Source organism: Brachyistius frenatus, unplaced genomic scaffold (assembly GCF_029030835.1).
Source record: "Brachyistius frenatus isolate BFR_SWC_R1_liver_20210118 unplaced genomic scaffold, ASM2903083v1 Contig_20, whole genome shotgun sequence".
In the NCBI taxonomy this organism is placed as follows: Eukaryota; Metazoa; Chordata; class Actinopteri; family Embiotocidae; genus Brachyistius; species Brachyistius frenatus.
The window spans coordinates 4408443-4423146 of record NW_027210619.1 but is presented as its reverse complement, the minus strand read 5'-3'; the positions used below and the strand labels follow the sequence as shown (position 1 = coordinate 4423146).

Sequence of the window (14704 nt, the reverse complement as noted above, 5' to 3'; positions counted from 1 at the left end):
ATTGATGCCAACAAAATTGTTAGTGCCCATTAACTACCGAGGCTGTTACTACCGGGGGGGAGAAAAAAAACAAAACCCCCGTCCGCATCCAGTCAAACTCAGCGCGCTGATTTGCTGCACCGGAAGTACAACAATAAGTTTGGGAGGTTTCACATCCGCCTGCCAGCTCGCTTGACGCTTAAGATTGTCAACTCGTCCAAAACTGCGACCAGCGGCAACATAACTGGAGTAAACAAAAGACTTCGCGTATAAATACGGAGACATGGGGAAGAAACACAAGAAACACAAACCGGAGTGGAGAACAGTGGATGGTACCTTCGTGCTCGTTTTATTATTAGCTGCGGCGCTTTTGTTCACGCTACCTTTATGTTAGCTCGGTTTAGCTGGACAGCAGATTGGTAATATATTTTAATAAAACCACAGTTTATGGTAAAAAAACAACAACAACAACAACAAAAACCTTCAAGATAGAGATCTACCTTTAGCTTCCATTGGCATTAACTCTGAATTAATCGTTTTGTTACGATATAGTGTATTAAATGTTTTTTTTTTTTATTATTATTTTTGTCTGCTAGTACGTTATAGTTATTTAAGTCAGGAAGTTAGTCATATTACATCGGATTTTAATATTTGTATATTCATTTTTAAAGTTTGATTTAGTTCGTAAGTAACAAAACAACACTAGAATACGTTACAACTCAATCACAATATTTTCTAAAGACAAACACGCTTATTTTGCCTTCCCTTTAATATTACAGTATCCAACCTTTTTGGCATCTCAAGTACAGTCAGATAAAACTTGATGTATTCATGCCATGCAAAGACCAGCATCATGAAAAATGCTCACCTTTTACCTTATTATCCCTTTCTCAAATTTGACCTCCATCATTGTTTGTTTTGGTTGCAGACTATGAGGACAAAGCTCTTGAGAAGCCCCTGAAGCTGGTGCTCAAAGTTGGAGGAAGCGAGGTGACGGAGCTCTCCGGTTCGGGCCATGACTCCAGCTACTACGATGACAGATCGGACCCCGAGCGAGAGCGCCACAGAGAGAAGAAGAAAAAGAAGAAGAAAAAGTCTGAGAAGGATAAAGACAAATATGTGGATGATGATGAGCGAAGGCGGCGGAAGGTTAGTGAACAGAAGGTCATTCATCCATCTGATACATACGTCTTTTGGTACTTTAAGATGAACATTGTCCTTCACGTTACAGGAGGAAAAAAGGAAGAAGCGAGAGCGAGAGCAGAACGAATCAGAGGCGGCAGCTGTGGCGGCTGCTAGTGGCGGCGTACCTGTTGAACCATTCACACTGTCGAAAAGTATTGTATTAGAGGTGAGGAAACGTATCAGGATCGAAAAATATCACCAATACATTTCTAATGAATACCTTGATAATCTGAATGTATCTCATCAGCCAGAAGAGAAGAAAAAGAAGAAAGAAAGGTTTGAGATCGAGCCTGAACTGGAGGAGTTTCATCCCAGCATGAAGGTGGATGCAGAACAGCAAGGAGACAGGCCAGTCAGAGCATGCCGGACACAACAAGGTAAGACTGCATGTCTATGTGCTCAACAGTAGATATTTTTGCAATTTTACTTAAGCATTTACTCACTTGTAAAATGGGTTAGTAAGTGACTATGGTTTTTTTTTTAACGTTTTTCCAATGCAGATAATGAGTCAACTCCTCGTCAACAACTACTGGAACACTTTTTGAGGCAGTTGCAGAGGTGAGGAACATGGATTCACTCTTAATTGATACGTCCACCTGTAAAGTCAGCCGTCTGCCCTTTAAACACTGCGGTACTGCTACAGTTTTAATTAGATGAAAGTCCAGAAACATAAAGAATAACGGGCGGGCACCCCTCCAAACACAAGTCTAACCTGGTAGACAGAGCAGACGACACATGACAGAGAGGATTACAGCTCAAAATTGAGTGGATAGACTAATACTTGTCCCCGAGGATGACACCGAATGTTTTGGAAGAGCCCCTTTTATCCTAACACTAACACCATCTCGCACATCTACACAATAAATAATACAGACGAATGGCCATATCATCCGGAAAATAATTGAGCTCAATCAATTACCCTAAAAATACTAACTTTCCAATAAACCTTTTTTTTTTACACCAGTTCAAATTTTCACTGTTGCATACATGTTTTGTCGACCAGTGGCCTGATTGACATGATATTAAATTAATATTTTCTTATGGAGACCATCCCCATTGATTTTAATGACTGTCCTCACACAAATAACGTGATAAACATGGCTGCCTCTACAGGGTGTAGACTTTCAGCTGTTAGTCTATTTGAGCATATAGGTGTGAGTGGAACAGAGGTGAAAGCTTTTATTGAGCCCTGTTTTGTCTGAGAACAGCGTAAGACATTTTGTGTTGTGGGAATTTGTTGATGTTTTAACTATAGATTAGTAAATGTGGAATAGGAGTGAGGTGACAATATGACCTGGTCTGGTTTATCAAAGCACAGAATGAGTAAGATCCATTCAAAACTCAAAAGTCTAAACAAATCTAAAAACGGCTTCTGTACTGAAAACCAATGATGGTGCATTACTTGTCTTTTCAGGAAAGATCCCCATGGATTCTTCTCATTTCCAGTAACAGATGCGATTGCTCCTGGTTACTCGGTGATCATCAAACATCCTATGGACTTCAGCACCATGAAAGACAAAATTAGAAACAATGAATACAACACAGTGACAGAATTTAAGGTGAGGATACTTTTCAAAGCAGTGTGTATGTAAATATTTGCCCGTATACCTGATCAAGCACTTTTTTGGCCTCAGGCGGATTTTAAACTGATGTGTGACAATGCCATGGTCTACAACCGACCAGAGACTGTCTACTACAAGGCTGCCAAGAAACTGCTTCATACAGGATTCAAGATGATGAGCAAGGTAAAGAGATCAATCAATGAATCAATTTAAAGAGCAGATTCAGCCTTGCAGCATGGTCCTAATACACTTTAAAATGATAAACAAAACACAGAGCAAAACACACAGCAAGTGAATAAAATGAAAAAAGTCAAAGTAAAACAACTACATTAAAACATCAATTATAAAAACTAAAGACAATTTATATATATATATATCGCATATTAACCCTATTAAGCTATGTGTTGATCTCTAAGATAGAAAACCCACCTTGGTTATATTACTTTAAATTGTGCACTACAGGTTGAATTTGGGATTTTGAATAAGCTTGAGTTGAGCAGAAAGACAGACAGACCTCTGAAAGGATGTCACCTACACATGACACTGCTCACAAACTGTACAATGAATAATGGAATATATTCAAAGCACAATGACACTATTAGCAATTGAGCTTAATGAGCTCGACAAACAAAGAAAACGTATGTAGATGTTGCAACCACAGAAAAGTCAGTACGTGGAGGACAATTGTTCATGTCAACATCATTGGAAAAAGCTCACATATTATCACCTAATGGCAATAAAATAATATTAGTTTAGATACTGCTGTAAAAAAAACTGGCATAAGAATGCATCCGTTTTAAAGTAAGTTACCCCAAAATTCAATCAACATCTTTCGACCACCCCCTATATTCCATCTCCTTTCTCACCCATAAACTTCTAGTGAAGGGGAGGAAGTTGAGTGTTTGTCCTGTTTTTCATCTGCTCTGTGTCCAGGAGCGGCTTCTGGCTCTGAAGCGCAGCATGTCTTTCATGCAGGAAATGGATTTCACACAGCAGGCAGCCATTCTGGGAGACGAGGACCTGACAACGGACATCCCTCCTCCAGAGACGATCCCCATCCCAGTGGAGCCCACAAAGAAGTCCAAGAAACAACCCGTTAAAGACTTGAAGGAAGTCATCAGGTATTCCTTGTCACCTGGATTAAATGTGACTTTTTTTTTTATAAGCTTTTAAAGAATGTAGTCTGAGGCCAATAGCAAAGTGCTGAACACCTGATGGTTAGTGAATCTTGTCACACAACACTTTGACTGCACAGTGATACTGGGAGGCTGTAGCTCAGTCGGTAGAGTGGGTTGGACACTAATCGCTCCTCCTGTCCACATGCCTAAGTGTCCTTGAGCAAGACACTGAACCCTAAAAAAAATTGCTCCTGATGGTGTACCATCAGTGTGTTGTAAGTCGCTTTGGATAAAAGCGTCAGCTAAATGAAATGTAATACTGTTTTTCATTTCTGTTGTCTCAGCTACCTGTATGAACCAGAGGGAAACGCGTGCAGCCTGACTGACAGTACAGCAGAGGAGCATGTTCTGGCGCTGGTTGAACACTCTGCAGATGAAGCTCGGGACCGCATCAACAGATACATGCCAAACTCCAAGGTTTCCCACGTTGCTTACTGATTAATAATTTTGAAGGTTGAACTTTTTTACATTTGATTTGACCGTGGTTTGATGTTTAAACAGTTGAGTGTAAACATTTATTCTTACGGGTGAAGTTTGCATTGACTTAATGTTATCACTATTTTGTGTTTTCAGATGGGCTACTTGCGCAAAGAGACGGACAGTTCTCTTCTATATACTGTCGTAAATCAACTTGATCCTGATACAGAAGGTTTGCTGTCATTGTACAACCTTTTAAATGGCTTTCAAAACCCCATCATGTTTCCATGATCAACACTACTTCAGGATACTGTGTGATATCTGTGTAATAAGCTAATTTTGCTCATCATTTGCAGAGGAGGAGACCCATAAAGTGGATCTGAGCTCTCTTTCAAATAAGCTTCTGCCTGGATTAACAACCTTGGGGTTTAAAGACGACAGGAGACACAAAGGTACGTCATGATGCGCATGTTTGTTCATTTACGTCATGCACGTTGTAATTCTCCAATTTAATCGATACAAATTTCAAAAAGTTAATCGATTTTTCTTTTCTTGCTCTGTGTAGTAACTTTTCTTAGCAGTGCCTACAACATCCAGAGCCTTCAGAAGAATTCCATCTTTCCAGACTTGCTATCTGATGAGATCGACATGCTCTACTCAGCCTATGGAGATGACACCGGGGTACAGTGTGCTCTGAGGTAGGTCTTTTTTTTTTGTCATAGGTGACTCTTCACATTAGACATTTTCCAGATAAAAAAAAATACCCAGTTTGAGTTATCTCTCTAACTTTTTCACCTTATTTCACCCCTTTAGTATCCAGGAGTTTGTGAAGGGCTGTGGAGGTGTCACTAAGCATTGGGTCGATGGGCTTCTGGACAAAATGACCGCAAGCGATCACACTAAAGCTGTCAGTCAGATTCGACAGGTACGGTGTCTGATTTCAACTTTAAGATAGGTGCATTATTACACCACTGTCTTCAGTTGTATTTATCGATCATCCACTCTTTGAAGACATTGTTTTGACAATTTCTAGAGCACTTTGGTTTCTTTGATGTAGGCCTCCTGTGTTCTTTATTTTACATTTCAGAAAAGAAACATAATGCTGAAACCTGATGAAACCAAATCCAATATTTGTGACATGCAGGTATGTTGTCATTTATTAAAGGAGGTACTGCTGTTTATGTAAATTGTTGTCTCTTAGTAATATGTTGCTCTGTGTACTTCTGTGCAGATGACAGATGGCACCGGCCTTGGAGAGAGCAGTTCAGTGCTGGACTTCATGTCAATGAAGAACTATCCTGATATGTCTCTGGATATTTCCATGCTGAACTCATTAGGTGATTATCCTCTTATCAACACACTGCAAGGCTGCATTTACAGGTATACTTATAATCCAGTCATTATCTGGTTATGGCAGTAAAATGAGCAAAGTGGCGGCTGCGTAAACATACCCAGATTATATTAATGTAATAATTCTGACAGGAGCAGTAAGCATAAGAACAGCTAAATATTTGGAATTGCCGCAGTAAAAAGGTATTATACCCATGTCAACAACGCCCATCACCCTCAACACTACAATTTTCAACACCCACCGCTGTCAAGCTAAATGATGGACAAAAATGTTGAATATGATGCTTCATGTTCTTTCTTTTCTTTCTCTGGGAAAATATCTTTGAGGCATTCTACTGTCCTAAAGCTAGTATAATCAAAACACGGTTGCTATTTTTGTGAAGATTCTACTTGTTTGGTTATTTGTGTGCACGTTCGTCTTCTTCCTTTGATGTGTGCCGAGAAGCCAGAACCTCGCAGGAAGGGCATTTATTCCTTCTTTGTTTATTTAATCTCCTTACCTTTCCTCCTCCTCTATCAGGTAAAACAGTGAAGAAAGAGCCAGGGAACGAGGAGGGCCAGCAGCATTTTGATGACGCTGACAAACTCCTGCAGGAGTTCCAGGAGGCTCAGGTCGACAGAGTTGGCTCCAGACCCTCATCCAACCTGTCCTCTCTTTCTAATGCCTCAGAGAGGGACCAGCACCACTTAGGTACCAGCAACAGGAGCAATTTATAGTTTTGGCCTTGTTAAAGATCATATTAGGGAACCACTAACGCCAACGCAACAACATAAGAACCATGTTTTTCTTTTATCCACAGGGAGCCCATCACACCTCGGTGTTGGGGACCAGTCTGAAATGGTTCATGATCCATACGAGTTCCTGCAGTCTCCGGAGCCCGAGAGCACAGCCAACAGCTGACCACACATGCTGCCGTTTTGTCATCCTGGTGTTAATAGCACTAGGAGTTCAGCGTCTGACTGTTTAAACTCTGTTGAGTCAGCAGGAGCCTCAGACTTGTTTTGAAGACTGAATATAAGTGTACAGACTGTTTGTAGTGTAATTGTATGATTTTGTATGAGTGTAACACTTGAATATTAAATGTGTGCACCTGTATTTATACATGCCTGTTGTTCAATAAGCAAAAATAAAGTCCCTGCATTATATAAGTTGGTACTATTTACTAGATATACTCATTCAAAAAAGTGCATTTTCAATTCAAGGATGTTGAAAGAATGTCCGGCTGCAAGTAAGGACGCATTGCTGAGTCCTCAGATTTCTTTAGGATTAAACTTCCACTTCACAGGCTTTAACTGAGGAGTGATGTGGTGTGTCTCCATGTGTGAGGGAAGTGAAAATGAAGCGATATGCATTGCAGCATACATTTACATTCAGTATAATCGGTGATGGAGTCCAATTACAACAATCCTAAACTTAAGTACAAATTTGAGGTACTTGTATTTCCATTTGACGTTACTTTATCTTTCTACTCCACTACATCTCAGAGGCAAATATTGCACCGTCTACTCCTTTCAGACTACAAATTGCCATACCCTTCCTGTCCCGTGAAAACTATGCATATCCAAATTTATTGAATTATTAATATATTTTCTAATTAAATGAAGGACAATATTTCTACATGGTTTGAGCAAATTCCCCAATTTCTTCACCTAAATTAACATTTGAAAAACCTCAGATTAGCTGTAAAATTATTACTATATTACGATAAAAGTATTACAACTTTAAATAACTACAGAAGTAAAAATTCACGTCAATGAAGAAATATTAATCCAAAAACATGAGTAAAACACTGCGGGGAGCGTTTTAGAGTGATTAGCTAACTTTTACTTATACTTGATAATACTTAAATGAAGTCTTTAATGCTGCATTTTTACTTGTAGTTGAGTTCACAGTTAAGTACTTTTAGTAAAGTAAAATGAAAGACAGACTTTATTTTTGAAAGCAGAAGTGTCCTGCGTGCATATACCCGTGTCTGCAGTTCCCTCTTTCCCTCGTGGGAAATGAACATCGACCCTTTTCGAAAGGCTTATTCTCCAGGGCCTGAAAGTACCTGAGGAAAAAAAAAAAGAAGCTATGATTGTGCGTGTGATAGACAAGCTGCATGCTTATTTATTCAGTCAGTGAAGGGCAGCAATAAAAAAAAAAAGCTATGATTGTGCGTGTGATAGACAAGCTGCATGCTTATTTATTCAGTCAGTGAAGGGCAGCAATAAATAAAAAAAAGCGCTGTGCATCTTGAGGAGAGCTACAGTGCGCATGCGCGAGTGGTGCAGTTTCCATAACGCTGCTCCGACCTGCTGAGTGAGTTGATTCTGCAACTTCTGACTCTTGTCCTGCGGTCACATGAAACCCAAGGGCACTGGAGCAGTATGATTACACCTGCCTTTTGACTGTTCCTCGTTGACGTTGCATCTTTTTCAGAATGTGATTGTCACTTATTTGAAGCACCTGCCCGGCTGACAAACGAATCATGGGATATTAAGCGGTGGAGATCTCCGTCTCTCTATCTGATCACAAACATATTATTTTGGTACAGCCGTCGCAGTCTTTCACCGAGAAAAGTAAGTAATTCTTAATGGATTATAATTTTATACAGACATTGTTGGAATGGCTTTATTTTTAAGGCGTAAAATCAGCGAGCTGTTTGTGAATTAGTTGTTTGGCTAAACCGAAGCAACAAAACCAGCTGTCAGGAAGACAGCGGGAGAAATTTATTCTCTTTTACCTAATAGCAAACTTTAGTTTCACTCAGATTTCAAATGCAGACATGAACAAAAACGCAAGACAACTGCCTGCTTGTTTAAAATATATATGTATAAAAAAGTCCACAACTTGTTGATTTTTATTTATTTATTTCTGATTTGTAGTTATACTATGGAGGACTGTCAAGCACAGTTTAAGTGTTGTGTCAAGGCTATGGCCAAAATAAAAACGTGTGATTTCAAGGCCTTTTACAGAGAAAGGGATGTTTCACTTTGGGTAGCTCTTTCACTCAGGATCAGCTGTTTTCTGTGGCCTTTGGGACAGTATCCCCTTGTTATATGTCTTTTCTCAGAATTGTTGAGGCATTTACTACGTCCTGCTATGTTACTATGTAAACTTATCTTGAACCAGTTTAATACAACAGCTTAGAAATAAAGCCTACAAATTCAGGTTTACTTTTTGTTTTGGAGAAGTATTGATTGAATATTATGGTCATTTGGAGCTGGACTTTGTGGTGTTGTTTATTTTATTCCATAATACTGCAATGCACATGCATGTTTCTTGTATACTTGTGTGTGTGTGTGTGTGTGTGTGTGTGTGTGTGTGTGTGTGTGTGTGTGTGTATTTATTTATTTATTTTTAATTCCAGTTGGTAGTAGAATTGCCACGCTATTTTTAGCCGTAAAACAGTAGGAGTATAGTTCCTGTACAGGGTGAACAGCCAGTGACATAATGCTCAACTCATTTTCCTAACTCATTTCCCCAGCAAATGGGGCCACACTCTGCTGAGGCAGGACTTTGTGTGTGTGTTCTACAGCCTGTGTTTATTCTCCTCTTTTACCGTCTAGATGAACTGCTTCAGTAAGAGGCTGAGACGCACAGCTCCCACGCATGGCAGCATCCAAAATGAGCTGGTTCCCTCCAAGCAACCGAGGATAAACGGATGGTCGTGCCCTCCTCAGGTTTTCCAAGTGGTCGGGTGGCTAGTGTATAGCTACCTCGCCATAGTCAGCTTCGGCATCTACATCCCCCTTCTGCCTCTGCCGTGGAGCCATGTGGCCTATGCTGTATCCTTAACACCCACAGCTGAACCCTTGCTGTCACTGTAGCTGACTATCAAGTGTGCAGCCATGGCTCTTTCACATTTGAATATGGCGCAAACATTAGCCTCTGCCACAGTTTTGTTTGGGCTGCTGGACAAGACAAGGATTTTGTTGTGTCGCCTGTCTGTATGGGCTCCAGTCACACCCGACATGACTGTCTCTTTTTCTGTGGTCTTTATGAAGCTCAAAAGACATAATCAGTGGTCTTTTTGTTACGTGTTGCATGATGTCAACACAGTAGTTAATTTCACTGGAGCTTCACTCTGCCATAAAAACAGTCAATGTCTTCAGGCTTTTCTTGCTCACACAGAGGACTCACTTGTGTCCAGCAGTTTTCAGTTTCTTGTTCTCGCTTACTTACTACTCTGCCTTTCACTGCACGTTAATCCCATGTTGCAGAATTCTCTAATATGCAGTGCTGTTTTCCTTGACTGTTGCTGTGTACAGCTGATGGGCATAGTATGTGGTGTCCACTTTTTCACCCACATTGCTGCTGTGACCATAGATCCAGCAGATGCCAGTGTGAGGGCCAAACAGAGCTATTCCAACCCGATGCCTCTGTTTGACCGTACAAAGCAACCACATGTTATCCAGGATCTACACTGTTATCTCTGTGACGTCAAAGTGTATGTATTTCGAGCAGCAATATCATTTTACGAAAAGCTATTGGACATCTCGTTTTACGATCATGAAAAAGAGTTTTATAAGATATAACGATGTAAAATAATCTTCATGTAGTGGTCCCAAAGTGAAACACTGTGGTGTCTGCAACAAGTGTGTGGAGGACTTTGATCACCATTGCAAGTGGCTGAACACGTGTGTGGGTAGGAGAAACTACTGGTAAGATGAAGTTTTGGATGAACAAGTGTTTTCTGTGTACCTGACTTGTTTTTGTATTTATAGTTGTGGCCTGCTATATAAATTAACAGCAGGTTTTGTGTGTTACCTTCAGGTTCTTCTTTTTGGCGCTGTCCTCTGCTACATTAGGCATCTTTCTGGTCATTGTTGTCGTCTTATTCATATTTATTCAGCATTACCTGGATCCAACCAGTTTACGGACTGCACCACAGTTTAACAGTGAGTTGTATCTGACTCGGTACAAGGAAATGTTATTAATTTTGTTAATGGCATCATTTTAAGCTGTGTATGTTGTCGTTTTGTTCTTTCATTTTTATAGATCTGCTGGGGAACAATACCTGGCTGGTGTTTTTACCATTAGCTCCCATTAAGACTAGTTCCGCTGGTCTCCTTATATTAGCCTTCATAACAATCATGCTGAGCATCATCTGCCTGCTGCTGCTTGGTCATCTACTGGGCTTTCACGTTTACCTCTGTAAGTGACAATTACCAAAACCGGCAATTACTTTGATTCTTCCCCTTCAATCATTAACTGTCACCGTTTCCTCTGGTGTTTGTTCTCCTCTTGGCTTCACAGTCTATAAGGGCATAAGCACATACGATTACATAAAGATACAGCGCCAAAAAGAATCTAGAAGCCGAGACACTGAATCAGGAATTCCTTGTGATATGAAAACCCATAGCGACACTCCACAGGTGAGACCCATCCTCTGCCTCTTAGTCATTCACCTGTTCAGTCCATCGTGTGTAAAATTATTTTTCTCTTTCTAAAGAGCCAAGAAAGCTCAATACACTGTGAGCCAACATTATCGCAGAGTTCAAGGTAAATCACTTCTTTTATGGTTCTTATTATACTACTGCCAAAGGTAATTGGAGAGGGATATTTAATGCTGCTCTGGCTTTCCTGCAGTTCCTGTAAATTTGACGATAAAGGCCCACTTGCCAGCCGACTTTCAGAATCTATATGTACAGAGGTAACTGTGTCTACTCATCTTATTTGAATGATTTCACATGGCTCAAATCTTTTGATATTTCACAAAATATCTGTTTTTGATATAGCTGGAAAACTTTAAGAGATCAACTGAGAAGGAGAGTAGTTTCCATTATGGCACAGAAAATCCCCCAGAGGATACACCAAGTAAGTGTTTGACTGCTCTTATCAATACTGAACACTTGTGTGTCCACCTCCATTTACAAATGCGAAGAAGCAAAAATATTAGTAATGCCTGACAATATAATGTAAATAAATAGAACTCTACAGCATAACAGCCAAAGAGTTGATCATTTAGTTTCTTTCAGTGTCTTAAGCAATTTAAGATATGCATTTCACATTATTTCTAACAGGATTGTTTGACTGAATCACTTATTTGCTGGTTGCTCAGTGTAAATTTATTTACAAAACAATTCTGATACAGCTGATGGGACATTTGTCTGTAAAGGTTTTTGATATGGATCACCAAAAAACATGAGCCAATGCATTTTGTAAACAATACATTTTGTTTCCTGTGTCTGAAAGGGGAAATGTCGATGAGTGAAACTTGAAAACTGGAAGCCTGACGACGACGAAGCGGCTCGGAACGCCAGGGTGATGTCTGTCGACAGTGGTCCAGGATCCTCTGAGCAGCTCGGTTATGACCCCAGATGATAATTGGCAGTCAACGATGTCCACATGGTAGTGGATGAGGACCTGCTGCTCTCGGAAAAATATTTATTCTTAAAATTATGCTTCATAAAACTGAGCCATTAATAGGGACAGAGGACGTCTTGGACGCCACGGTTTAAGACGCATCATCGAACAGTTTTTAATCCAAAGCACATTTTGTATGCCTATATGTATGTGTTGTTCCTTTTTTTTTATTTGTAATTTTTAAATTATTTAAATCTGTGTTTTATCTCCCTAACTTGTATACACTGCCGAAGTCCAGCCTCATTTCCAGGTTAGTCTCTGTTCCACGAGCTTCTGATCTATTTTTTATATCTTCCTGAAAATCAAATTTTCTAAGTACTCTACCGACTCTAACTTTGAGCAAGTAGTGGAGCAGATACGAGCCTGAAGTAAGACTTCAGCTGTCGGTTTATGTTTTTATGTACCAAAGTTGCCAATATTTTGTAACTTTTTTTTTGGTAAAATTTGATAGTAAAGAATATAAATACACCATTTTTGCTTTATTATTATTATTATTATTATTATTATTATTATTATTATTATTATTATTATTATTCTTTAACCTTCTTCATCACATGTTGACACTAAAGATAGCCGAAGCCACATCACCTCCAGCTTCTACAGCTCTCAAGAGTTTATGTCTAACTCTACTGGTTTGCTTTGTTCGCAACTTATGAAAATGCATTCACCAGCCACAGTTTTGACAGTAGCCAAGACTCATGTTTGGCCAAAGACAGAGCATTAAGGTGATTCTCTGTAAAAGTCTTGATGTATATCTCTTTTTTTTTTTTTTAAGCCATACAAAACCGCAACTACACTGCACATGCAATGGAGGAGGATACATGTAGGGAATGTAGGAATAAACAATAGCCTACTTAGAGCTCACAATATTTGTCAGAAAATGTATCTTGAGACAAGTGGCATTAAATGTATATATTGACTTGTAATCACATGGCTTTGTCTGCAGATGAATAGCAAAAGATTGTGCTGCAGATACATTCAGGAGGCCAACAGGAAGTTGTAGAAATGAAAAAAGGAAACTGGGGTTAGAGTTTATGACACTACTGAAAACGGCTTGGAAGTAGTGCATGCCTGACACACTTACACACACTTCACCTTTGACAGCAGAATAATACATGGCTAATTTGGAGGGCAAGCTTACAAGATTTATTAGGAAGATCAGGATTTTAGAAATACAACCAAGATAACAAAGGGTCAGCAGTGGAGATGATGCACTGGTTCATCTTGCAAAAATTGTCAACTTGTGTAGCTTGCAGTCTTTTTACCAACAAATGCCACCTTGTGGATGCAAATAGAGTAGTTTTCTATGAAGTGTGTCTGTCATCTACCTGAATAAGGCTTCACTACTCTTAACTGAATCAAGAGGAAGCTCTGTAGCACTTTGACTCAGCAACACCTGAGGGCTTGGTTGCTTTCTTTTATAAAAAGTGTGTTCTGCTGTCGGGTAATAATATCCAAACTGATATATTTTTTTTAATGTTTCATTAGGGATGTGTTGTTATTGCAATATTTGTTTTTTAATTTGACTCGAATTTTATCCAAGAATTTGGAATAGGAGATATTTATACAAGGTGTCTGTTTGTAGGCTGTCACATATTCTTTACCACTAGAGGGCTGTACACACCTGGGTGACTTGTCTTTTTAAGTTGGAGAATTTTTGAATCACTTTTTTTAAATTATTTACATTTGTTGTCTTTCTGTCACAGTCATCTCTATTTTTTTTTCAGAGAGGACTGTCTGTGATGTGACCTACTTTGTTGCTGCCAAGCTGCCCCCTTACAGCCACTCTCCTTCTTTGACATATTTAATTCTTGTTGGTGAGAAATTCTTATTTTCCTATTTTTCTTGTTATTTTCTTATGATGGCACGAATTAAATGTTGTTTTACAAAACGTTATATCTGCTCACTTTAAGTTTTCAAATCTCGTATAATATAGTAGGCCTAAGGGATGACATAATATAGGATGAAAGGGGCCTTTCTCAGCAGACATTTTAAACTGGCAGGTGTGTTACTAATAACATAAACAAAGGTTCTGTTCTCTTCAAGTTTCCAAGTAAATTGTGATAGGAAGCCAACCATACCTGGACCCTGAAACCAAAACGGCTAAATAGAATTCAGTCATCTTGAATTTTATAATTTGTACATGTTTATCTGCTTCATGGAAGTGAGTCTGACCTTACATGTGTATTTCTTATATACGAACTGAAGATGACTTGGAGTTTGACAGACACTGAGTACTATTTTTCAGTTCGGTAAACATTTTATAATTCTGTAATTGTGTTTTGTTTCTGTATTGCTTTATGAAAAATGCTGATTTCACAAATGGCAGCCAACTGTTATAGCTCAGTGTGATCGTAAAGTCATAAAACACACTATGTTTACTTCACTAGTGTTTGTGTCTTCTCTACAGCCTACTATTAACCACACTGTGGCACAATTGAAGCAGCTTGAGCTGGACTATTTTATCATCAAGTGATTACACTCTGTCCAGACTGCTTTCATCATGATCAACTATCACTAATCTGAGTCCTTTGCCCTCGGCAGGCCTGTATTCACCACTTGTCTCTGTGTTGTAAATGAGAACTTGGCTATAGCACCAAGCTGAACCATCAGCAAGACTAAAGGTTACATAATGTCCATCCATCGGGCTACTACTGGTTGTGTAACACATTGGTGCACTG

General features: G+C 39.3%; 2 protein-coding genes across 4 annotated transcripts; both read left to right on the top strand.

Moving 5' to 3' along the window:
• The first annotated feature begins 151 nt into the window (after nucleotides 1–151).
• On the top strand, nucleotides 152–6771 carry brd9 (bromodomain containing 9). 3 transcript variants are annotated; one of them, XM_069696116.1, is made up of 17 exons: nucleotides 152–311; nucleotides 908–1128; nucleotides 1211–1330; nucleotides 1412–1541; nucleotides 1665–1722; nucleotides 2579–2723; nucleotides 2799–2909; nucleotides 3702–3847; nucleotides 4189–4321; nucleotides 4478–4553; nucleotides 4678–4773; nucleotides 4887–5019; nucleotides 5135–5246; nucleotides 5409–5465; nucleotides 5553–5658; nucleotides 6192–6362; nucleotides 6472–6771. In XM_069696116.1, the coding sequence occupies exons 1-17, from the start codon at nucleotides 263–265 to the stop codon at nucleotides 6570–6572; spliced, it is 1965 nt and encodes a 654-aa protein (XP_069552217.1). In that variant the 5' UTR covers nucleotides 152–262; the 3' UTR covers nucleotides 6573–6771. The 3 variants fall into 3 exon arrangements, with proteins under 3 accessions (XP_069552217.1, XP_069552216.1, XP_069552218.1); XM_069696115.1 differs by having other exon boundaries at nucleotides 3660–3847; XM_069696117.1 differs by lacking the exon at nucleotides 152–311 and having other exon boundaries at nucleotides 1013–1132; nucleotides 1214–1330; nucleotides 3660–3847.
• Nucleotides 6772–7974: 1203 nt separating this feature from the next.
• Nucleotides 7975–14371, top strand: zdhhc11 (zinc finger DHHC-type containing 11). The gene is given in 11 exon segments (XM_069696114.1): nucleotides 7975–8233; nucleotides 9224–9442; nucleotides 9926–10104; nucleotides 10217–10318; nucleotides 10431–10555; nucleotides 10656–10811; nucleotides 10914–11080; nucleotides 11083–11159; nucleotides 11247–11310; nucleotides 11396–11474; nucleotides 11853–14371. Coding segments are annotated over 10 exon segments (1194 nt in total). The 5' UTR covers nucleotides 7975–8233; the 3' UTR covers nucleotides 11879–14371.
• The last annotated feature ends 333 nt before the right edge of the window (nucleotides 14372–14704 follow it).

What these genes read in the sequence shown, in the direction of transcription:
- brd9 (XM_069696115.1), top strand. Translation starts at nt 263, where the DNA reads ATGGGGAAGAAACACAAGAAACACAAACCGGAGTGGAGAACAGTGGAT. An exon ending in CTGTCAGTCAGATTCGACAG is followed by an intron (nt 5,247 to 5,408) that starts GTACGGTGTCTG and finishes TTTACATTTCAG; the next exon opens with AAAAGAAACATAATGCTGAA. An exon ending in CCAATATTTGTGACATGCAG is followed by an intron (nt 5,466 to 5,552) that starts GTATGTTGTCAT and finishes ACTTCTGTGCAG; the next exon opens with ATGACAGATGGCACCGGCCT.